The sequence below is a fragment of the Galeopterus variegatus genome, unplaced genomic scaffold (genome assembly GCF_000696425.1).
Source record: "Galeopterus variegatus unplaced genomic scaffold, G_variegatus-3.0.2 Scaffold429, whole genome shotgun sequence".
Classification (NCBI taxonomy): domain Eukaryota; kingdom Metazoa; phylum Chordata; class Mammalia; order Dermoptera; family Cynocephalidae; genus Galeopterus; species Galeopterus variegatus.
Genome location: NW_007726540.1, coordinates 505,989 through 531,269, shown reverse-complemented (window position 1 = coordinate 531,269; position 25,281 = coordinate 505,989). Strand labels below are relative to the sequence as shown.

The following is a 25,281-nucleotide window of genomic DNA, read 5'->3' as shown; positions in this document are numbered from 1 at the left end:
GTGCTAAGAAAGAAAAAAAGGAAGAAAGAAAAGACCTAAACAATTCCTTGAACTTTCAGAATACTAGAGATGGGAGTGAGGTGGGGGGAGGGAGGGTTTGGGGAGGGATAGGTTGGGTAAAGGGCATAAAGAAAAATCATGATTTGTAATAATAATATGTTATAATAAATAATATTAAATAAATAAATAAGGTAAAAAGAAAAAGAAAAGAAAATAACATGTCATGCTGTGTGCCTATTTCTCAAGTGTCAAACTCAACTCAGATGGGAAGCCAAAGAACTAGAATGGCAACGACAGAGAACAAAAATTCCTGCAGACCTTAATCTTTACCTAGTTTTCTTCATAACCACAGGCATTGAATATCAAGCACACGAGCCATACATAACTAAGACATGAAATTTGAATATTTTCTCAAAATCAGTGGGAGGTTTACGATGACAAAACGTCATTAGGTTAGGAAAAAAACGATCTCAACTATGATGAAACTTTCATTGAGTTAAAAAATTTCCAGGTAAATCACTTAATGGGCCTTAGCCTCTTTTGTGTTCAAGTGACATCTTATTAAAAAGTGCTTAGGATAAATTAATGCTTTAATTCATATGAGCAGCTATGCTACCTAATGGCCAATAAGCAATGGATTTCACTGTTTTATTTAATCCCAAAGCAATGTCATAAAAAGTGCTGCAGATACACACATGTAAGTACATGTATAATTTATACAATCACATCTATAATCATGTATATTTAAATATATGTAGCAGTTCATGTTAATTCTATTAACTATTAATTAGAGCTAAGAATAAAATTTCATTATATTGTAAACTGGAAGTGAATGAATTCCTTACGAAGCAGTTATGAAATTCTCACTTATTCCAAAATGGAATAATGATGATGATGATGAAGTCTGGTGGATAAAAATATATACTGTTCTCCTGATCCAGAACATCTAATCATTTTTCCTTACATAGCTTCCTACCGCAAGCTTACCCTTGGGTTTGTTATGGAAAGCAAGTCATAAATGAGAAATAGGCACAAAAATATAACGATAAGGTTATATTATTAAATGAAATGAATCGTGATTTGTTTTAAACTAATAGTATCATTTTGTATAGATATACAAACACACTCATGTATACATATATATAGAGAGAGAGATAGCTTCTGACATCTCCCTGATTAATCTTACTCATGTTTTAAACTAATAGTATCATTTTGTATAGATATACAAACACACTCATGTATACATATATAGAGAGAGAGAGATAGCTTCTGACATCTCCCTGATTAATCTTACTCAAAAGTTTTATTCTAGTCTCAAATAACTAATATTTTCTGCTAACTGACCCAGCCTTCCAAAAAGAATTCACAGTTTGAAAGGTGTGGAACACACTGCTTCTCCAACTAATGTCTACACAGTTGTTTCCAGCAGCTGCCCACCTGTACAAGTGAAGCCATCGCCTGTATATCCTTCTTTACAGAGACAGCGGTAAGATCCCATGGTATTCTTGCAATCTGCATGTTGGCTGCACATGTGGGTTCCATTGGAGCATTCATCCAGATCTTAGGGGGAAAGGTTATGTCATTAACAGAAAGCGTGACATTTAAAATCAATAATACACAAACAAATTAGATTTGACTTTACAGAATCAATATTCTCAGATTCATAATCTATGCAGTTCATGGTAAGCAATTTCTGTTATTTTCCAACTCACCAGTGCACTTAATGCCATCTCCAATCCACCCAGGACTGCAGCTACATTTGAAGCTTCCTGCCGTGTTGGTACATATGGCATGTCTGCCACAGTTGTGTGCTCCAATTTCACATTCATTGATGTCTGGAAAAATAACCAGTGGTTTAGAAAAAAGTTTAGCACCAATGCCTTTTTAGTCTTTTAAATAACTTAGCAATATTCAAAAGTTGACTTACCTTCACACTTCCCACAGTACAATATAGATCAGTTCAGCATCCACATATAAACTCTACTTCTATTAAATAGCTTTAAATTATAATTTATAAGAAAAGAACAATATGATGGTACTTGCTATTATCAACCCTAGTTATTTTCCATATTTTAATGTAAATGTTCTGTCACTGCAGAGCACAATGAACCTCTTTTCATCTGAAAACCTTAAAAAGTGAGTTGCCTAATGTTCTATGTTAATACTCGTGTCATATGTTTCTGTTACCAATATTTTTACTAAGCCAACTATAGAGTAATGATGCACCATTGTTTTCACATCTTATATAGACAAAGAAATACAACGTTACAATGCTGTTGGCATTTTAGAAAACTTTTGAATCGTATTCTACGTATTAAATATATTTTATTCTTAAACTGAGAATAATATGTTATTTAATTATGTTTTATTTCTATAAAAGCTTTACAATTCAAGCATTTTCAGAAAGTGTTCCTTAAAGCAGTTCGGGTAAACCATCTTTACCCGAACTTCTTAGAGTCCTGGCAATTGAATTGCCAAGCCTTCTTACGTATTTCACATAAAACTCAAGTCAATCCAGTGGAGATTTTGTCATAATAAGGAGTACCAGATTAGGGTCACATTACTAAAAGACTCCAACTTCTCCAAAATTCTCCATCCTCCAAAATTCTATTTCCAAATTTAGCCAACTGACTCTATAATATAAAAGTGCTATAGAAAAGAATATAAAATGAAAAGTGAAATATGTTTTGTTTCCCAAAATTAATCCATTATATAATGAGCTTCTCTCATAATTAACTTTATCATTAACTGAGAACAAGAACCCAAATATATGATAGCATGACTCTATGTGGAAACCAATATCTAACACAAAACTTAGGTTAAGAGGGATAATTTTGACATATAAAATGTTGCAAGAATTTCCAGTGATCACTTGCATAATGGCATGAAAAAGAAACTGGGCAAGCATCTTATGTTTACCCTTTTGTTTACTTAAGAAGCCCAATTAAATGATTTGAAAGTGTTTGGAAACATGCTGTTTGCCAAATGTGCCATCTGAAGCTCTGAAATGGTCCTGGGATCTTAGACTTTTTCATAACTTCCAGAGCAAACATAAAATAAAATAATGGCAGAATTCTTCCACAAAAAATTTTTGTAACATCACTAATAATCATAAAGTGGAAACATGCCTACAAGAATGTCCTTACAATCACAACGTATTGTGATTGGCAGCCACATGAACCTATCAAGTTACGACGGCAGGTCAAGGGAGGCACATCACTGTAGACTTGTGACTGGGAGCTTTAACCATCTGAGTAATTGAGCAGGGCACGGAAGTGAGGAAGGCTGACCCGGGACAGTGGGTAAGTAGGCATGAGACGTCAGAACGTAAGCCTTCCATACCTGACCTGATGCTCTGCATAGAACTTGCTCAGGTGTGCCCAAGCAAAGCCATTGTCACTTCCTTCTTCCTCAGACAGTCACCCCCGTCAGAGGTAATGGCACAAATCGCTGCTTTTGTGGAGCCCTGCCTGAAATTCCCTCCCTTATTTGTCATGCTCGCTGACAAATCATCTTAGGTGAAAACAGTGAGCTTCAATTGCATCAGTTTTGAAGCCTCCAGATGTTATAGAATCAAGGAATTTTCTAAGTGGAAAGAACCCAGAATTCCACTCTCCCAATCCTCAGTTTAATTTGAGGAGGACACAGAGGTTGGGCTTCACAGTCACGAGAGATAGAGTCAGGACTGCCTGGAACTCAGTTTCCCTATCTACCGACTGGGCCCTTTCCCTTGGGCCTCTGTATATTAACAGACTTATAGAAATATCCATTCATCTTTTCTACAAAGCACAATTTTCAGGGATGATCATAGCCTATCAATCTAATAGTTCTTTAATTCCGTAATTTTTTTCTTTCCAATTTTCTAATGATCAAAGGGACCCTTATTTTTATATGTTCATCTTTTCTACAAAGCACAATTTTCAGGGATGATCATAGCCTATCAATCTAATAGTTCTATAATTCCGTAATTTTTTTCTTTCCAATTTTCTAATGATCAAAGGGACCCTTATTTTTATATAGCTTTTTTACCTTCCATATTTAATTTTGCAATTAAGAAAATTACCATCTCTTTAAAAAGGAGAGTATAGCTTTTTTACCTTCCATATTTAATTTTGCAATTAAGAAAATTACCATCTCTTTAAAAAGGAGAGTCTCTTTCCTTTTCTAAATCATTAATAATATACTAATATAAATTTATAATTCAAGAAAATGTTTTCGATTTTACTGCGATGCTTTCAAAGTGAAAAGATATTATATTTGCAAAAGTCTGTGTATCATGGACTTTGGTACTATGAGAGAGCTGAAGTCAATATTCAATTATCCATTTTGTGAATGTTTTTGTAAGTCATTACCTCAATGCCTTACACTCTCAGTAGGTAACAAGGGAATTAAAACGACTTAAAGTGGTTATAAAGTGTAAAGACATTTCAGAACAAAAGGTTTTCCCATGTGTGTGTATATGCGTGTGTGCACCAAATATTAATCATTAATAGTTTTTACCTCAGACTTGGGCCTATGACTACACTTTATTAAAAAAGAAAACAGAAGGGGAAACTGAGCCATAGGGAAAACAAGCAAACAAAAATGCTGTACTGAAATACTCTTTAGTAATGTGAAGGAAACACAGCACACACTTGCCAAGGACATCCTTTTCTGTACAAATGTTCTCTTTCCCCCACAAGTTTGCTCCAGACAGAAAATTCCTTTTTAAGATTATGAATGAGCATAAGCCAAGAAAAGCAAAGAAATTCAAATTTAAGGCTGACACTGCAACCTCCTTAACCCCACCAAACCTCTGTCACAAAGACTCAAAGGTCCTATGTGCAGGGCTCCCTTGAACGGCAAGGACGTGGTCTGAGCAGACCCGTTCACAGGTTCTAGGTATGCTCCACGCAAGTCTGCCACCTGAATATGGGGCTTGTGCTCTGAACTGCTCTGGCCTCCTCTCGCAGTCGCAGAGGGAAGGGCTGTATCATCCACAAACACCTGCCTTCTCTGCCATCCGGGCATCCGTCACGTGGATACTAATCCGGTGAGCTGGCACACTGCAGAATCTCCTTGATTAGGTATTGAGGAGTAGGGCGTTGCCGTGAATGGAGCGGCCAAACGTGAAGGCTACTTGGATTTCTTAATTTGGATAGAATTTGAGCCAAGACTATTAACTGAACACCCATGGAGTTTTCACTGGCTGGCAGCCAGTGGAAGAGAATTAGCAGTGATAAGAAACTGGAAGGAAATGAACACAAATTCTCACTGCTGGTGGTTGAAGTACTCATTTATAATTCTCTCCCATGGACCTACTAGAAACATTTCCCATGTAAAAGGAACCAGATAGTTTGAGAAACGGAATTATCCAGAAATCCTGCTATTTTCACTGCAAATAATTCTGTTTTTATTCCACTTAATAGTATGCTGTATTCCCTAAGTGAGCACATGATGAGAGGTAGAGTCTCACAAATCAGCTTGTGGAAGCCAGCACCCACCAATGATGGCACCTAGCAGGGATCTATTTTTTCTTCTTCCAATTTATGGTCTAATTACAATTATGTAGAACAAGCAGTAGAAGCCTTACACTGGGTCACAGAAAAATTGCAATCCAGCCCACTTAAGCCAAGGATAGAAGAACTATGTTCTAGGTTTCAAGCACATGTACATTTCCTCTTCATTAAATTCAACATTCCTCTCAGCAATACCCACACTACTTGGACAAATCATAAGAGGAAAAAAACCTTAGAATCTGTGTGGGCTGGGAATGTAAGTGGGTGGATTCTGAACACTGCTAAAGTGATTGGGGGGAAAAAACATGTTTATTTGTTAAAATGGAAACAATCAGTAATGACAAGGCAGCTGAAATATTTAGACAAAGCTGTAATGGAGCTCAGAGGATGTCTTTTAGTTCTCATGAAATAAAGTTGCTCCTATGAAATAGCATACATATTTTTATAATTCTTTTAAAGCATACTCATTAAAAATTTTATCTATCTATCTAAATAAATAAGTAGGTAATTTCTTTTGTCTATTATCAAAAGACAGTTCCGGGTCTGTTCTTGCTGTTATTTGTATGTGGCTTGCTTATCCAATTGGACAAGATACATATCTCTATTTATACTAGTTGCCTGGAACCTTACAAACACTTGCCTTTAACATGACCATCACCAAGGTAACCTGATGGTACAAGTTGTGACTGACACTAATTTTAAACTAAAAGCAGGCTAGAAGAGTCCTACTTACATGGGATTAAAAAAATTAGGGACCCAGATTTTTAAAAACTTGTTTGTAAGTATACCAAACTTTCTGCCAATTTTTGTTTGTATGTCATTTCCAATCAAATATGTTACCATTGCTTGTTAATAACAGTATTTACAAAGGATTTCCTTTTCTTCTCTACTGCAGCCCCTCCTTCCATAGGTCACTGCAGCGTTACCTACCTGAGGGCAACTTTTGAGTAACTGCAGTGCACCCTGATGATTCATAAAAGATCACAAACCAGTGCATAACTGAAATGAAATTCAGGTTTCTACTCCTTTAGATAAGAATATCACACGACATGCTACTATGATATCAAAAGGGCCATGAAACTCAAGCCTGCTTCCTATACTTCTAGCTAGATTTTATCAAATAGAAAAATCATTTTAGGCTGCAATTTAAAAGGATGGGGGAGATATTAGCCCTTGGAAAAGAATAGTTTTTTAAAAAAAAAACTTCAAATCTACTAGGGTGCTTCAAAAACTTTGTAGAAAAACAGAATTAAAAGATAACGTGAATCTTTCCATGAACTTTTTGAAAACCCTTTGTATGTTTCTGTTCATATGATTTGCTAAAAGGCTGCTGCTGTTATGTAAAACTGGAGTCATCTTATCTAACATGCAGTGCAGAGCTCATCACCATTTTCTCAATAGCTGTGCAAATTCAATTATGAAAAACAATCCTTTCAAACTACAGAGGAAGATTTTCCTTCTTTAAACTGATTTCAAGCATGTATCAGTAAATAGTATAGAACTTTCCCTAGACTAGAAGTTATATTCTTAGTTAAAATGGCTTCTAAACACTGGGTTCGTATGTCTCATTTAATATGACAATAGCTCCTATTTATTGATCAGCACTGGGCCAAGGGTGTTATATACATCACACCTAATTTACCTAAAATTGTATTAATATGGCATGAAAACTGAAGCTTTCTTCATGGCAAAGGGCTTAAAATAATCTGCTACTGCACATGTCAGTTAGCTGAAATTTGGGTCGTAGAATTCTAGGGACCCTTTTCTAATAGGAAATGAAGACTGTCCCATAAGATTAACTTTTCCCTTCATAAGCATCACTGCTCTCTGGGTTAAACTGCAGTGAGCTTGGCTTAGCCAAACAATGGTATTATCCCTCCTTTAGGTAAAATATAGTATGGAACTATCCCACCTTCCTCGTTATTACTGCCAGACCACCATCCCTTACCAAGTCCTACATTTATACTGAATGCTAAAAATAAAGCTTGAACCATAGAACCATAGACACGGAGCTAAGCATCGATATCTTATTCAATATGCCTTTTTTCCAAATGTAAACAAAAAAACTTCAAGTTGGATCTAATATAAACTATGACGAATTTCAAGGAAGCAGAAGCTAAATTAATGAAAAATGTTATACAAAATGCTTTTAATGCAGATAGAATGTTAATAGTTAAAAAATTATATTAATCTATAGTTATGATAGCAATCTCTTACCCACTTAATATTTTATTGTTCAATTTGAAAAAACATACCTGTACAGCCAGTTTTTCCTTTTTTGCCTGAATAGCCCATATCACAGTGGCAGATAAATGAACCTTTAGTGTTTTCACAGGTTCCACTTAGGCAGATATTTGGATTCAGGTCACATTCATTGACATCTGTAAAACACAGTTGTTATTAATATACATCATTATTTAATATCATTGAATACTTTTCCCCTGAGATAAAATACCTACGACAAATAAATTACAAAAGGTGAAATACTTTCACTCTGAAAAAAAAAGCTATATTTAAGGGGCCCAATTCACATTTGCTTTCTATATTACAGGCTAGTCATGCAAACATTTTTATCGGCCCACAAGCAAGGGGGCAAGTAATCAAATAAACTGATTGACTCCAGACTAAGCGTACAGCCTGTTTATGTGACAGACTAGGAAATTTTTTTAAAAGCATACTTTGTTGCAAGATGCTAAATTTTAATTCAGTCTGCATGATGCTAACAAATCAGTTTTCATATTTTAAAAGAAAGAACGGATGTACTGGTAATCTTAGTGCAAATACTTACAAACTTCATTTCTTTCCCAAATTAGAAATTATTTGTTATTTTATAACATTCATTTTAATTCCTAGGACTTCATGAATTTTCAGTAAAGGTTTTCAGAAGATATAAATGTGATAAAAGTTTAAATATAATCACTTCTAGACTCTTGCTTCTGGCTAATATGAAGTAACAGGGATTGAAATAACCTCCCCACCTGAAATAATAAAAAAATGTGCAATGGACATGAAAAAATGGCTTTCCAGATATTGCACATTAGACAACAAAAGACAGTGATCCCTCAGAGAAAGAAAATAAATGAGGTAAGTCCTACAATTGCCCCAGATTACTGTGTAGAGGCAGTTTTAAGTCCATGGCATAGGGATGGGGGTGTCAGATGGAACCAGGCACTGTCTCTGATTTGAGCAGATGAATCTAGAAGTCCTGGAAGGCCAAGATACCTAGAGTTCACGGGGAAGAGTAAAGGACAGAAGAGAGCTGCACAGAGGGAAAGCTCCAGAGATCTGCAGAGGGTCTTTCTCAAGTATTTAGATGAGTAGTGATCAGCACATTCATGCAAGGAAACAAACTACTCAAGGCTGGGGAAAGTGCTACCCAAAAGAATTAGGGGGAAAAAGTCCTCAAAGTTTACAGAAGGCCTGGAGTTGTGCCCTTCCCACCAGCTAGACTGGAAAACCTCATAATTCACAGGGAACTGGGTAGAGTATCCAGAAGGGTCTTACCTCAGAAATGGAGCAGAATTAGCCCTAGACTAACTGTTGCTTAAAAGCTTTAAAGCAAGTCTGAAAAGATCAATCTATTTCCAAGTAATTTAACTGTATTCCAGAACAAAGCTCAAAATAGTCTAAGAATACAGAAATATCCAGTGCCTAGTAAGACAGAATATACAATGCCTGGTATTTAGTCAAAAATTGCCAGGCATTCAGTGAAGCAAGAAAATATGACCCATAATGAGGTAGAAAGTCAATTTATTGAAGTGACCCAGAACTGACATAGATGATAGAATTAGAAGACAAGGACGTTAGAACAGTTATTATAACTGTATTCCACATGTTCAAAAAGCTAGAGAGATCATTCAACATATTAAGTAGGAAAACAGAAGACATGAAAAAAGACTCAAATCGAACTTTTAGAGATGAAAACTACAACTTCTGAGAAGAAAAATACACTAGATGGGATTAAAGTCAGATTAGATATTTCAGAAGAAAAGTTTAACAAATGTGAAGGCACAGTAATAGAAACTATCCAAAACAAATATGATCAATTCACTTACAGAGTTCACTGCATTCTTGTCATAGATAAATTTTGCTTGCCTTTAGTCAAGCATTTTAAAAGCTTAAACTCTAGTCACAGCAGAAGAAGGAGGGTTAAGTGAACAGAAATAATGAACAGACATAAAAGAAGTGTCCATCTGAAGTTTACTGATGGTTAGGTCAAGCCACATAACATATCTGACAAGAGCATCACATCAGTCACAAGAAAGTTGCTCTTTGAAATGCTGGCCTTAAAATACGAATACTATGCCCTTAAATATCCTTTCTTTTCCAATGGGATCCATCTATCAACTACCCAAACTAAACTTCATGTAATCTAACAATGTCTGTGAACAACCAGACGAGATGAAAAATTCTGTCTTCTCTGCTTACCTACACAAGTCTTCATGTCTTCAGATGCCATGAATCCATCATAACACAAGCACCTGTACTCTCCAGGTATGTTTGTACACTGACCGCCATCACAGATATTGGGGTTATTTTCACACTCGTTGATGTCTGCAAAGAATAAAATCAAAAGCTACATGTTGTTAATATTGGTTCCACTATTCACTGAGAAAACATTAACTGACCCAAGTCAAATAAACTCAGCCTATTAGCGCAAAACTATTAACTCTCAAATCTAAGTGAAGCTTTACATAAATTATCTCATTAAGTTACCCTGAGTAAAAAAGGAGAGAACCATTTTCAAGATTCACAATATACTGTTCAAGGACAAGGTCCACACTCACTTAAAAGTCTATCATTTAATTAGAAATGTCATCTCTTACATAAACTTATCATTTAAAAATTCTTATGAGTCTTATTTTTCTCATTTTCAAATTATAAATGCCCAAATATACCTTCTTCTATTTTAATAATATTTTTAAAGTGAAAATTGCTTGAAATAAGCACATCCACTTAAATGCACATTTAGTAAAAACATTTATTATCACCATTTAGTTTTTATAGCCAAATTTATATCTAAAGTTCTATAGGGATATTTTTCTAGGGCAGATAAAATAATTTTGGTTCCTAAACCCAAATTCTCTTCTTAACCTGAGCTAAAATCAAAACCTATGTCACCCATTTCATTTATCATCTCTGGCTGGCTGCACGGCTCTTTGCCAGGGATGATACAGTAGGAAGTGTAGATTAGACCAGAGGTACTCAAACTTCATCATGCATCCAAATCATTTGGAGAGTCTGTGAAAACACAGATTACTGGCACCCACCCCAGTAGTTTCTGATTCAGTAGATCCGGAAAGGGGCCTGAGATTTTGCATTTTCAACAAGTTTTCAAGTGATGCTGATACTGCTGGTCCAGGGAACACACCATGAGCAGCATTGAATTAGGCCAAAAGATCAAACTCTTCAAAATTCTGATCAATGAATAAAATGTATTTTATACTCCATTTATAATACCAGATAATATGCTAAGTCTGTACATGCTCTTCCACATAGGCAATCTGAACCTCATTTTATTGATGAGGAATCTGATGCTACGCTTCTTGATCAATGATGCACAACTAAAATATGTGACAAACAAGTATTTAAATCCACAACTGTTGAGAGATTTCAACACGAAGCTAAAACCTACTCACCGGTGCATGATCTCTGGTCGGGCATTAGTGCAAATCCTGGCTGACAGCTACATTCATAGCTTCCTTCAGAGTTTGTGCAGAAAGTTTCACAACCACCATTCATTATGCTGCATTCATCAATGTCTAAGAGAAATAAAAATAATATCACCTTCTGCTATGGTTTGAATGTTTGTCCCCTCCAAAACGCATGTTGAAATTTAACTGCCATTGCAACAATATTAAGAGGTGAAACCTTTGAGAGTTGATTAGGCCGTGAGAGCTCCACTCTCATGGGCGGGATTGGGACCACTATAAAAGGGTGAGTTTGGCCCCCTCTTGCTCTCTCTCACTCTCTTGCCTTCTGCCATGTTATGATGCAGCAAGAGGACCCACAAAAGATGCTGGCACCTTGATATTAGACTTTCCAGCATCCAGAACTGTGAGCCAATAAATTTCCGTTCATTATCTGACCCAGTCTCAGGTGTTCTGTTCTTGCAACACAAAAACAAAGATACCCTCCTCTGTGTTTATGATCATGGCACATGTTTAAAGTTTCCAGGCATAGGTCAAATAAAGAGAGAGGAAAGAAAAAAAGCATCCCACGGCAACTGGAAGTCATTGCTTGATTCCTTCAACTAATATTAACTACCCACCTACTATGTGCTAGAGATGAGAATCTAGTGACTGAGCAGACACTACCCCTGCCTTTATAACGTTACATTGCACCCAGCAAGACAGATGAACAATTAATTACACGATACATGGTGTGCACTTAAGATGCAGGAGAAGTACTGGGTGCCAGGAGAACAAATCCCAGTTATGATAATGGACACGTGGGTGAAATTCTCTTGGTCACAGATTTGGTCATAAACTTGAAATTTAGTTTGATTGGCTGAGGTTCTAGTCCTTTTCCAGAACCTGAGTTGGAGTTCTGAGTTGTCCTGGGCCCTATTTCAGAAGAATTTGGGCTGATTTATGGTTCGGGTGGAAACCATGTGAGACTTGGCAGTTCCACATGGTATACACCCCAAACCAGGCAAAAACTGGCAGTTTCTACAAAGTTTCACTTTGACTTTGGGCACGATAAAGCCACAGGGCTCTCTGTGCCACTCTTCACAGCACGACTAAACCTACAGAGGGCCAACCACAAAGCAAAATGCTTGTCCCACAAAAACCCATCTTTAAGGAGTGCCAGACATGGCCTCTTCTTCAGTTTAAGTTATGAATGTTCCATGGTATTCTCTCCAATAGTTTGAATCTTTGAAATCTTTTAGCTGATCTAAACCATCTCAGGGCAGAGATTTCTCCCTGTGCTTTTTTGTCTTCTCCACAGCACTCACCAGGTTTGGGTTATTTCAGGTGGTTGGTTATCACTTGTTGATTTGCCTTGGTATACGTATGAACAAAAAAAGCATGCAACTGCTTACTATTCAAAACAGCAAAGGTCAAATTATACTTTTAAAGCTAAAACATTCAATATTCTTCATTTACATGGTGCTTTAAACAGATAAACAAGTGAGATCCAAAGATTGTGAGTCACTATGAAAAGAATTTTACTTACAAGGAAACAAGAAAGATTAAGTAAAAGTAACTAGTGATGAAAACAGAACTCAGAGTAGTAGTACATGACTTGAGTGTTTTAGAAAGAGAAAAAATATAAAATAAAATAAAATACAGAACCTACCAACACAAAACAGCCTATCAGGAGTTGAATGGTAGCCAGGGTTGCAGGCACACTGATACTTCCCTATGAGGTTCACACAGCGGCCATTGGGGCAGAGGTTCGCGCTCAGTTCACACTCGTTGATGTCTGTTGAGAAAATAAGAGAAAATATCCAAACATTAGCTTCTGACTCAGGCACTAGCCTTAAGTAAGTGGTCTGAAAGTCTTCGTCCTTACCGATACATGCAGAGATGTTGGGGGACAGCTGATGCCCAGACGGGCATTCACAGCGGTAACTTCCCTCTGTGTTTAGGCAAACGCCTCCTCGGCATAGAAGAGGATCTCTCTGACATTCATCGATATCTGCAAATGGAAATGAACCACGCTGAAGATGCTGGTGGTGTCCTTATCCCCTTAGCAAGCCAGAGCACCCATCCCCCAGTTGCTGGGAGGCCTGGCTACTAATAGCTCACACTCTCCCTTCTTGGAGGATTGCTGTCTGTCTCACTTGGAAACACTTGGGAGGTGAGAGATTATAGCTCTCTCCCATGCTAGGGGCCCCCCACGGCCAATAATTGACTGAACTGACATAGGAGGACAAAAGCTTGACTTCCTGTCCCAAGATGGGACCATTCGCTGATGCCGTTCATACTCCAAAGCTCCCTGCAGGATCAGACTAAGGCTAATATGCAGCAAAACTCTGGGCTTATCTCTTCTTTCCCTGCATTAGCCTGCTTCCCCCACTTCCTGACAGGTTCCTCCTGAAGGCACTCCCTCAGGGAAAAAAAGAAAAATCACAGTTGCGAGAATTACCATTTCAAACTTTGTTTCTAGAGAACTTAACCTAAGATAACCAGCTTAATCGATCTCCTTTTCTAGAAAAATTGAGCAAAAACCTTTTGCTCAATTGAGTAAATGGGACCTTTACTATGTCTGAAACAATGTTTGAATTGTCCTCTCTTCCCTGGGTTATCTATTCCAGGTGTTAAACTCACTTCTCAAGGACCCACAACTGTTCTCCGAGGTCACCTGTGGGTGACCCGACAGCATGAATTCCCTCATTCCTTCTGCATGTCAGTCCCCCTCTGCCACAGATTAATTCCTGACTCGCTGGTCCGGAGACCAGGGCAGCAGGAAGAACCTGAGACATAGGCTATGAGTCATCAAAGCTTCTTGGAATCCTTTTCTTCCTGTGCTGATCAAATGTCAACAAACTTACCCATGCAGTTCTTCATCATCATAAATCCACTTTCATAGCCTTCGTCACATTTGCATTCAAAGTCCCCGGGGGTGTTCACGCACTGGCCTCGGCCACAGAGGTCAGGAGATATGCGGCATTCGTCAATGTCTGCACAAAAACAGTGAGTGGCAGTAAATGAGTATCAGGGTACCTTAATTCTTGTGGCAATACATTAACAATGAAGAGATTTCAAGGATACCCCCTCTCCTACCCCTCAAAGCCCATTTACTGACCTGTGCAGTTCCTTTCTTCAGAATCAAGAGCAAAGCCACTGTCACACCTGCACTTAAAGCTGCCGATAGTGTTTCTGCACTTGCCATGGGTGCAAAGGCTGGGTATCATCTTGCACTCATTGATATCTTCAGGAAAGATAAAATGTGGGGGGGAAAGTTTATGAGCAATCAGTAAGGAGATCTCAGCGCCCACCATTTAAACCCAGAAGGTTGGAGAGTCTTGATTTAAGGTCTTGGTGATACTCATTTGAAAGAATGCATGATGATCCATGAGAAATATAACTTTGTAAACATTTCTAGCCTTTTCAGCTTCTCCATTTTAGAAATCATTATTAGAGAAGCAAAGAATTTGTTTATTTGGACTTGTAGGGCCCAGAACACTGTCTGATACATAGTGAAATCTTAATGACTACTTACTAAATAAATGAATAAAATATTCTAAACCACTGTTGTCTACACTTAAAGCACATTAAAGATTATTAGAATATACTGCTCCACAGGAACCAACTGAGTGTGTAACAGAATAAGATATCCATTTAATGCTCTTTGATGGTCTTTTGGATATACCTAAAACACAAAAACTTCAAAGATGTCATTTATAATTAAAATTATTTGCAAATACTTTGTACTATGTTTTAAATTTTTTTTTCAATATAATGTACCATTAAGGTTAAATTAATAGAATTTAAAGAGTTTCTTATACACTAGAAGACTCTGCATACATGTAACACATGACCTAAGTTTTCCCTTACTTCTCCAAAGCAAGACCTAAAGCTCAAGAAATATAAGTTCATTTCTACATAATGCCATGAGAGACAGAACTGGCAGATAAAATCTCAACATCAAGTCCTTCAGCAGCAGTTACCACAGCCTTTGGAAGCAAATTATTCAAGTTCCTTTAAATTTACTTAGGAGACATTTAACAGGGCCATCTAGAAACTGACTCTCCAGGCAAAAGAATTTTAACCCCCAGGGCTTCTTGGACCAAACACTCAATAAAAAAACAAACAAACAAAAAGAAGTCTATACTTTTCTATGTAAGAATAATTAAGTGATACTTATATTCATTTCCCATTTTTATGTGTTGATTTAGTTATGAAGTATAATAACTAGGACCAGACTTCCAGAGCCCAACATGAGGGACAGTGTGCAAAACTGAACAGCCAACACGAAACTCTACACTAGGAACATAAGCAGGAGCCTCTGCATAATCAGAATTCTAAGTAGCCAAGTTTTTTTTTTCCATATGCTGAAGTGAAAAAGCTCTGTATCACTGTGCTTTAAAAGTTGAATTGATTTCGGAATGTGAGTTAATCTGTAACATTATCCACTAGGAACATAAGCAGGAGCCTCTGCATAATCAGAATTCTAAGTAGCCAAGTTTTTTTTTCCATATGCTGAAGTGAAAAAGCTCTGTATCACTGTGCTTTAAAAGTTGAATTGATTTCGGAATTTGAGTTAATCTGTAACATTATTTTTTACATGGAATTTACATTATGGCATGATAAACTAAAATAATATTTGAAACATCATAAGTCACTGGAGTGTGTTTGCCACAGGAATGAATTTCACCGTATCTGGACAAAGAGGACCTGCCACTGGGCATGTCCCACCATTCCCCCTCTGTTATCTGTATGGAGGTGGATGGCAGTGACGTGGATGCCTCAACCAGCGGATCAAAGGTTGCATCACGTGGTTTTAGCAGATGGCATGGAAATTTCCCCAGCATACGTCTATTCATTTATTTCTGGTTTAGGATAATATTGAAATCTACATTACTACTTAACAGCTACAAGGGAGAGGCAAGGGACCTCGGAAAGTCCTGAGGAGGAAAAACACCTAGCACAGGGTGAACATTTTGCTATGTATAACTCAGAAAGCTGAGAACCCATGCTGAGATGGGCAAGAGATGACCACACGGACGATATTCACTGTAATTCTTCTGTTCATAGAACTCTGGACCCCTGAGAATGCATCCTGTTGGTCTAAAGAGAAAAGGAACCAATCATTCAAAACACTGTACCTTTGAAGAAAGGTTTTCCATTTGTAATTTCTTTTGTGGCAAATCCGGGTCCTCTGGGACAGAGCTCTTCATATTCGGGGGTATTTCTCACGGGACACTCCTCGCATTCCTCAGTACCCCAGGCTGCCCCGACGGAGCAGCAGCAGGCGTCCATGCGGTGGCGGCCAGCGACGGGCAGAGAACACTCCTCATCCTCATAGGTAAGGAAGCAGGTTTCCAGGCGGATGTCTGCCAGGGAACAGAGGAGGCTGAGCAGAGCTGCTCCATTTTCACTGCCCCTAACTGCCACCATGTTGGTAGGCCATGTACAACACACGTAATAATTTGCTGTATGACTTGTTGACTGGAATTAATTTTTTTTGTCAAAAGAAACCCAGGCTATGTGGTAGGTATTCCTGCCTCATGAAGACTCTCTTCTCTTTGTCAACCTATATTTGCACCAACTATTTGTGAAAAGTTCCCTTTCGACTTGAAGTGTTTTCTGATAGTTTTACATAAGAAGCGAGCAGTGTTCTGAGAAATCCTGCAAGGCTCTTTTGGGAGATGTCTTCTCCTGTGCAGACATGTGATTTCACATCTGTTAAATGATGTTGCACCATCTCTCAGGAGGTGCTGTGAAGCTCAAATGAGATTATGCGTCAGAGACTTGGAAAGTGTAATTAAAACAAGATAGTTCTTCTCTTTCTCCCTCACAATGTGGTCACTAATCATTCACCTAAGTGCCTGAGCTTCCTCCAATGTTAGGAAGCTTCTGAAGCCTTCTGGACAGCTTTACATTCAGGCTGCCTATACTAAAGTGGATAATTTTTAAACGAATCCTAAATTAGACACTGCAGAACCTGGAATTAATGTTGTCATTAAGTGCCGATTTCTCCTAAACAAAGAACTAAGCCTCCTAATGGGATTAACTGACATTCTTAGTTACAAAAAGGTTCTAGGCTCTGAATTGCCCCTTCTATTCCAAAGCACTTACTCCATAAACCATAAAGTTCTATATCTAAAGGTTTGTTAGTTCTAATTTGTAAATGATCAAGATCCCCTAACTACATACCATTCTCTCAATTACCTACAGTGGTCTTCACTAAGGATGCTGTTCAGAGTAATGCGGTTTCTGATGCGCAGTACAGCTGAGCATCATTTCCAGAGTCAGGGACTCAGAAACCAGTGATCCAAACAAAGGACATATTTCTGGCAGTGAGAAGCTGTAGTAGAAACAGCTGAGCTAGTCTGCCAGGCCCCACAAGTATGACTGTGGGATCTCAAACTTGCTGCCACTAGAGCCCATAGGGCAACTTTCTAAGGACTTAGAGTTCCAGGTTCTGGGTCCAAACTCTTCCACATAATTGGAATGAGATGATTGGGTTTGAGTAGCCCACTTGGGCTCTAGCAGTTGGCATGGAAAATCTCACCATTGCACCATTACTGGCAGTGACAACAGCCCTGGGCTCCCTAAGGTTTGCTCTTTAGGTCAGTGGCATTTTCACTTCTGATACCCACAGGTGTTTCCTGCAAGGATCTACCCCTCTGGCCAATGGCAGGATGTGCCTAGAAAACATGGCTACAGTTTCCAATTAAGTGCAAATGTTCTTCTCCCCACCATTCACCTTGTATTCTACAGAACTAGGCATATGGAGGCAGGCTGAAGAGCTCTGGAATAATAACTGTGATGGTACTGACTTAAGGAATAGTTACATATCAACAAAGGACTAAAGTTTCTCCTCATTAATATGTTCTCTACTGTTTATATAAAGAGCAAAGAGCCTGAGTCAATGAAACCACCATGGATCCCAATGGACATGCTGAAGCTGGGGGTGTGTGTCTCTTCTTGTAACCAAATGTTCAGCCTTATTTTGTTCAGTGAGTTTTTAATAATTTTTAAGAAAGAATTATTAGAAAAGTAATGAGCTACTTACCAAGGCAGATCCTTCCTGTGGCATCCAAAGTCATTCCACTGGGACACTGACACTTGAATGATCCCCTAGTGTTAACACACAGGCCATTTTTGCATACTCCCGGAAACACTTCACATTCATCTATATCTAGAAAGGAAAAAAAAGCATAAAGTTAGTATGTCTATACAATATCATTCTACCTTATTCTACCCATGAAGACATAATTATTCTCATAACAGAAAAGGCCATTCTGAACCTGATAAGTTCACAAAACTAGTTTGCTTCCAATAATTCATGTAGAATTTCTGGGATGTCTGAATAGCAGTCAGACTGAGCCCACCTATTACCAAAAATATGAGTTTCTCCATTGGTCTCAGGGAATAACTTTTGAGTTGTAGAGACAGGGAGCTGGTGTGAGTTCTTAGGGACAGCCCTCGGAGCTGTGGTCATCTCAGGTAAGGTTCCCCGGGGCCATATAAGTAGCTTTATGAGACCACATGTCTGAAAATAAGTAGAGAAACAGAAACCTGGTCTTTCAAACTAGCAAAGAAGAAATAGTTTGAAGGCGAGCATAGAAAAAAATTCCCCTGAGGAATATGTGGGCCAGTGAAGAGTCTCTTTTGAGAAGTGCTGAGAAGTCCCCAGGAAAAAGTATAACTAGTCCAAACTCAGCAATAGTCTCAGGTTGTTCCGTCAGTGCCTTGATGGTTCCAGCTTGACTGAGAAGAGTCAAAATATGCTCATGTTCATTTACTCATCATTCACCCAATCTTGCCCAAAAGTACCAGTCCTTCCCAGTTTGCTTAATGGAGAGCAATACGTTCTCTGCACTTAATTTGGAAAAATATTCACCATCAAGTTAATCCAAAGAAAGTCACTTACTTGCCAATGCCAAAAAAGGGGAGCATTAGTTAAGAAACACACACACCATGGCTCTATTTAGAAGAAATAACTTTCCAAGCCAGGAATGTTGAAAAAATATTCTAAATCTTTCCTTGTAAGAGAGAGAAACAGGGAGGGTGTGAAATCTACCTTTCGGGTTTTTTTTGTTGTTGTTGTCGTTCTGGCCACTTGTACAGCAAAATGTGCTGCTGAGGTCAGATAAGTTATTAACAGTGGGTCTGGACCAGAGAAAGGCCAAGGGATTCAGTCATCATTTGGAAAGCAAGACGTTGGGTGGGGGTTGTAGTGTTCCTCTTTGTTTTAGCAGGGAAAAAACTTCATTTCATCCCACATATGGGACTAATTGCTGTTTTTAAAATTTTTCAGCTGCTGTGTCATGTCAGGTTGTGTTAGTCACCATGACCTATGCCTATCTGGGACTCCGTGAGAAAGAATCACAGTAAACTGGAGAGAATCCATGTAGACTTTCAGAAAGGAGGCAATAGAGTGTGTCCTTCTAAATCATCCATGACCATGAAACAAACAAACAAAAAAAAAGCCATAGGACAAACCAAGAAAAATACAATTTTTACAGCTTCACCCAAAACTTCCTGTTTTCCCTTCCTGATAGATAGCATTTTGAAACTGCAGTCACTATAAACTATGGTCAGCCTAAAACATTTTCAGCCATCCTGTCCTTTGGCCACAGTGATCTGACACTGGCAATAGCATATACATGCTTGTGAAATTAACATCTGTTCTGTTCTGCATTTCTCATTATTTTTTCTCTCTGCTGCATATTTCTCACTGTAAAGTTACAAGACAGCGTCATCCAGTCCAAGTTAACACAAGCATTCTTCATGCACACAGAAATTTATGGGTTAGTAAGAATCAGAAATACCTTCACATTGTGTTCCTTTAATTCTTGAGTACCCTTTACCACATATAGGATCTGTAAAAAAACAAAACAAAAAACAAATTTGGAATAACAACATCCAGACATTACAGTTATGACATAGTATAAGAAACATGAAAGAGGACCTGGAACATGAATAGATTTTGTTGCTATGGATAAGTATGAGATAACAAAGTGTTTCTGAGATTGCATCAGTGAGGAAGTATAATAATGAAACGTCTCCTTGAATAAAGCTTAATTCCTCTAAGATATTCTAAAAGGCACAAAGGTACCCTATTGATCAGCCAAGAGGGAAACTGAATGTAGATTTCTCTCTTGCTATTGGCCTGCGAATCGGGATCACACGATAAGATTACTGTAACATGAATATGAAAAGAGTTCAAAATTTGGAGATCTCATGACCTGCAGCATTCATACTACACAAATTCACACATTTATATACCCATACAATGAATCAGCAATCCATGGACAAAGCTCTCAAACCTCATCTTCCCAACAGATTTATTAAGAAGTTCACCAGAAATGCTTATGAAGTTTAGTCATGAATACTGGTTCCTTCATAACAGTTAGATTTTTCAAATAAAATTTTTGCCTATAAAAAGCTCAGGACCCCTAACCACGAGGTTCCCAAGACAGCCAGTAGGAATTGGTGCTCCAGGAAAGCACCACACGCTAACCACATTACAATGCAGAGATAGAAAAGAATAAATTAACCAAATCACATAAAATTAGTGTCATTGACACTTTTCTTAGTTCCCATTTAGCAATGTTGCATTGAGATCATCAGAATTAAATGTTTTAAAATTTCCATGTGGACCTACATAAACAAAATACTGGACTAACTCTTTCTATGCAAAGTGACCAACGGAATGGCATGGGAGCCACAGCACCCGTTTCTCTTACCAACTTGGCATAGTGTGCACGGGCTCCCCCAGGCAGCCCCAAGGGAAGAGCAGCACTGAGACTTCAAGGTGGCTCCATTGATGTTGATCTCACAGCGCCCATCAATGACAGTCTGCCAGCAAGTGCCCTTGATGGTTTCTACAGAGGGGGAAAATAACACAACAGATATTTCATAGAATCGATAACAAAAGTTCAAATATGCACATTGGAATTACAGCAAGAATATCACTAAAAAACTAGGAATAATGATCATTTTTTAATGTTGTTCATCCATACTTAAACTGTTTTGCAGTAGAAGTTGACATTAAGTATGACAATGTTAATACACATAGAAAAATCATTCTCAGAAAGCTAAATACCTATGCAAATGGTTTTTGTTGGATCCAAAGTACTTTCAGAAGAACATTCACAAATGAAAGAGCCTGGGCTGTTCTTGCAGACTCCATTAATGCAAGGACTTGATTCACATTCATCAATGTCTGAAACAAAAACAGGTCTACATTACTGCTAAAAGCTAGTCTGGGGTATAAATGAGTACCTCACTTTGGACTCAATAGTTACCATATTCTTCATTAAATACTCAAACTGGCCTGAATAGTTTTTTCTAGACTACACGAAATGCCAAAATAGTAAGTGAGCACATCTCTATAGCATAGAATTTGACAATTGGTTGAATCCTTTCATTCAAAAACTCTGGAGTAAATATTCATGTGATTTCTTAATTACTAATTCATAAAGCATATAATATTATTTTCCTCATCTATTGCATGATGGCAAATAAAATGCCAGTTGAAGGTAAATGCAAAACAAATACTTTTAAATGGAATTTAAATGCAAAATAAATGGCAAATAAAATAGTAATTGCAGGTAAATAGCATCAGTCACTTACAAAGTACATACATTTAGAACCACAGAACTTCAACTAAGTTGGCATATTGTCTAAGGTAGAAGTGACTTTAATTTATTCTTATGGTTCTCTAGTGGCATTCCAAAAGACAGAAGTACCTAGTACAAGAACAAAGATATGGTTTACCTTCACAGGTCTTTAGGTCAGGTTTGTATATAAATCCTTTGGGGCAGGTACAGACAAAACTTCCAGGAGTGTTTCTACATTGTCCATTGTCACAAAGTAGACTGTTGAGTACACATTCATTAATATCTGGGAAGTCAATGAGAATGAACATGTAAAAGAGCCCCTCCCTTGAGGGAACTTCAATGCTTTTTTGGGTTAAATCTTTTAAAACATAAGATATGATCAATTCAAGCAAAGAGGCAAAACTCTCTACCAGCGTTTTTTGCCTAAATTACCTCATTTCAGGAAAACAGCGGCTTGACAGGTTTATTTAAACTACATATCTACAAAGCCTAAAGTCACTAGACATTATTTAATTGACTTCTTTCTTTAGCAAGAAGAAAACCTGGATTTGCTAGAAATTATTGATCTTTACTTTATATAATTGCTTCATTATGTCAGAATTAAAAGGACTAATCCTACTGATTTAAGGAACTAAATATTTAGAAAGTGTGGTCCATCTTTGACATGTGTTATTTCCAGGATGGGTGTTTCTTCCATAGAATAATTTAAATCATCTCCAGTTATGTTTATGAAATATGAGCAATGTGTAGAATTTATAATTGTCATGGGGAATTTTGACTTGCAATTCAGAGAGTTGAGGAAAACCCCTTGTTTTCAGCTGAATAATAAGCCTGTCTAAAGCAATACCCGACTTTAAGGTACTTAGATAATTTCAGAAATATAAAAGTTATGCAGTTTGTTAAATTACACCATACAGTCCACAAAATAGGCCAGACATCCATAAGGAATTTTTTATACTTTTTTACACAATGAGAGATTCTGATTAGATCATCCTTTGACAAGTTAGTAGCCCTAACATAAAGGATACACAAATTCAGCACTGGGGAACTGTGTGGTTCACAGCAATAAATACACTTAAATGAGCAACACATTTATAAAGTACTTAAAATATGAAAAATATAAGTATAAAGTTATGTTATTGTCTGAGCAAATAGCATGCTGAGGATTCTATAAAAGAACATAAGGAATGCTAATACTTCCCCAAAGCGTCCCCAGCATCAGAGGAATCCAAATGGTAAGAGACATGACAAAATAGCTTGATGCCCAGGGACATATGAGAGTAGGAACTTTCTTCTCTTGGGTCAGAACATAACAGTGACTCTCTGATGGCTGGATGGGAGAGAGCTGAGTCCAGTGCTTCACAAGCATTTTGCATTTGTTAGATTATGTGTGGTGTTGAAAGAATGAAAAGAAGGGCTTTTGTGTTTATTTCAATCTGTATCATGTTTGAATAATTACACGTCCCAAAGACTCAGACCAGTACCTCAGGACAGTACCTTTCAAACACCTGTCACTAAAATACTACCAATGGCCGAAGAGAGGAAGCTCTGAACTCCAAAGTCCTAAATGGCTGTCAGAAAGGAAAAAAGTACACAAGATCTCCTATTTTATCTTAAAGCTTATTAATTTTCACCCTACTCTGTAAAGATATATTTGCTTGTATGTACAACATGTTTTGCCTCCAAATAAAAAAGATGCACCATCTTACATTTTGGTTTGGTACATCTTGATATATTTCCATGAGTATGAATATCCTGATTTTTAGAAGCCCAACTTCAGGAAACCTGAGGCAGGATATCTCTACATGACAGAATGGACAATGCATTTCAGAAAATACAAATCTCGGCAACTGGAGAATGTTGAAGCAAAAATAACGGTGCTCATGTTGACCATTTTTTCCCCAACTAAATTATTTATTTAGTTATTGGCTGGTACCTTTATTAAGGATTAATTAAGGATTATTAGTGCATTAAAATGGTGTTTGTTAAAACAGAGAGCAGTTATTACAAAAATAAGTTGTGTTTTCTCTCATTAAACCTAGTAAGTAGCAGGAAGAAGAGCTGCTTCTTTTTCAGTAAAAATAGGGATGACTTTGTAGCTGCATGAGAATGACTCAGAATTTTCCCATTTTATACATCTAAGGAGCTATTCTTTTATGGAATAAATCTGATACACGATTATTCATACATTGTCAAGATTAAGTTATGTAAGTTTTCTGTTAATCAACACATGTTTGTGCCATGCTGACATCCAAAGTATAAAGCATCCATTGGTCCAGTCCTCCAAGCTTCTCAAGAGCAGTTTCCTCCAAGCAACAGAAGGAGGAATGCAGCTTGCATGAAATGTCTTAGAAAACAGGTGAAGCTTCTTACCAACACAGTTCTTCCCAGTTGCATCCACTTCATACCCTGAATTACATATACATTTGTAGGTCCCGCGGAGATTTTCACAAATTCCATTTGGGCAGATATCAGGGTCTAATGCACATTCATTTATATCTGCAACACGAAAAAGTTCAAAATCGATGTTTATTCTAAAATAAACATACAATGAACTAAACATTGCAATAAATGTAATGACCTTAGGACCATTTTTTTTTTTTTAAAAATATAAACATACAATGAACTAAACATTGCAATAAATGTAATGACCTTAGGACCATTTTTTTTTTAAAAAAAGGTTCCACTTGGAAGAACATGGAAAAGAAAGCTTGATCCCTTTTACTCACAGTACAATATTCTGAGTCAAATCTCTCTTCTACCCGTCCCTGAGAGGAACTTGGCATCTGAGCTAAGCCAAAAAGGGTATCGATCCTTCATTAAGCTGAGACCTACTGGACTTCCGGTCCAAGCACCAAGATGGAAAAGGGGTTCAACTGCAGAGCCCAAGTCCCCGTGACTGGTCTCCCTGCCACCAGTCCCCCCTCTTCAATCTGACTCCCACGCTGCCACCATTCTTTAACTTGGCATCTGAGCTAAGCCAAAAAGGGTATCGATCCTTCATTAAGCTGAGACCTACTGGGCTTCCGTTCCAAGCACCAAGATGGAAAAGGGGTTCAACTGCAGAGCCCAAGTCCCCGTGACTGGTCTCCCTGCCACCAGCCCCCCCTCTTCAATCTGACTCCCACGCTGCCACCATTCTTAACATCCTAAAAGTAAAGTGATTATGTCATTCTCGTGGCTCAAACTTTTGTAGGTTCAATCATATCCTTAAGATTAAGTTAAAATATGAATCCTGTGTTGATTTACTCCAAACTTCTCGCTGTTCTGTACAATGGCCTCTTTGCTCAGTGTCAGGAATGGCTGGAGCAGGACTATTCTTTAGTCAAACGGCAGCTCAAACACCACGTGCTGTGGAACAGCTCTGCTACTCTGCCCAGATGAGGCTGGGCCCCTCTTCTGTGCTCTCAGACTGAGAAGAGCTCTAACAGTCAAGAGTGACACAGAATGCAACCAGTGAGTGGGTAGTCTTCAGTCCTGGTGCCTGACTCTTCTACAAATCAAGGTTGACTTTATTTTTTCTTCTCCAGGTCCCTA

General features: G+C 37.8%; 1 protein-coding gene across 1 annotated transcript in view; it reads right to left on the bottom strand.

Moving 5' to 3' along the window:
* Window positions 1-25,281, bottom strand: part of FBN1 (fibrillin 1) — a 252,128-nt gene that overhangs the window by 70,364 nt on the left and 156,483 nt on the right. The window contains exons 18-33 of the mRNA XM_008568659.1: window positions 24,118-24,243; window positions 21,902-22,027; window positions 21,228-21,347; window positions 20,869-21,006; window positions 19,951-20,001; window positions 18,189-18,314; window positions 16,276-16,503; window positions 14,253-14,378; window positions 13,999-14,127; window positions 13,017-13,142; window positions 12,801-12,926; window positions 11,138-11,260; window positions 9,927-10,052; window positions 7,754-7,879; window positions 1,713-1,835; window positions 1,438-1,560 (exon numbers count right to left, since the gene is read on the bottom strand). Coding sequence (XP_008566881.1) covers window positions 1,438-1,560; window positions 1,713-1,835; window positions 7,754-7,879; window positions 9,927-10,052; window positions 11,138-11,260; window positions 12,801-12,926; window positions 13,017-13,142; window positions 13,999-14,127; window positions 14,253-14,378; window positions 16,276-16,503; window positions 18,189-18,314; window positions 19,951-20,001; window positions 20,869-21,006; window positions 21,228-21,347; window positions 21,902-22,027; window positions 24,118-24,243 — 2,043 coding nt within the window. The remainder of the gene's footprint in view (window positions 1-1,437; window positions 1,561-1,712; window positions 1,836-7,753; window positions 7,880-9,926; window positions 10,053-11,137; window positions 11,261-12,800; window positions 12,927-13,016; window positions 13,143-13,998; window positions 14,128-14,252; window positions 14,379-16,275; window positions 16,504-18,188; window positions 18,315-19,950; window positions 20,002-20,868; window positions 21,007-21,227; window positions 21,348-21,901; window positions 22,028-24,117; window positions 24,244-25,281) is intronic.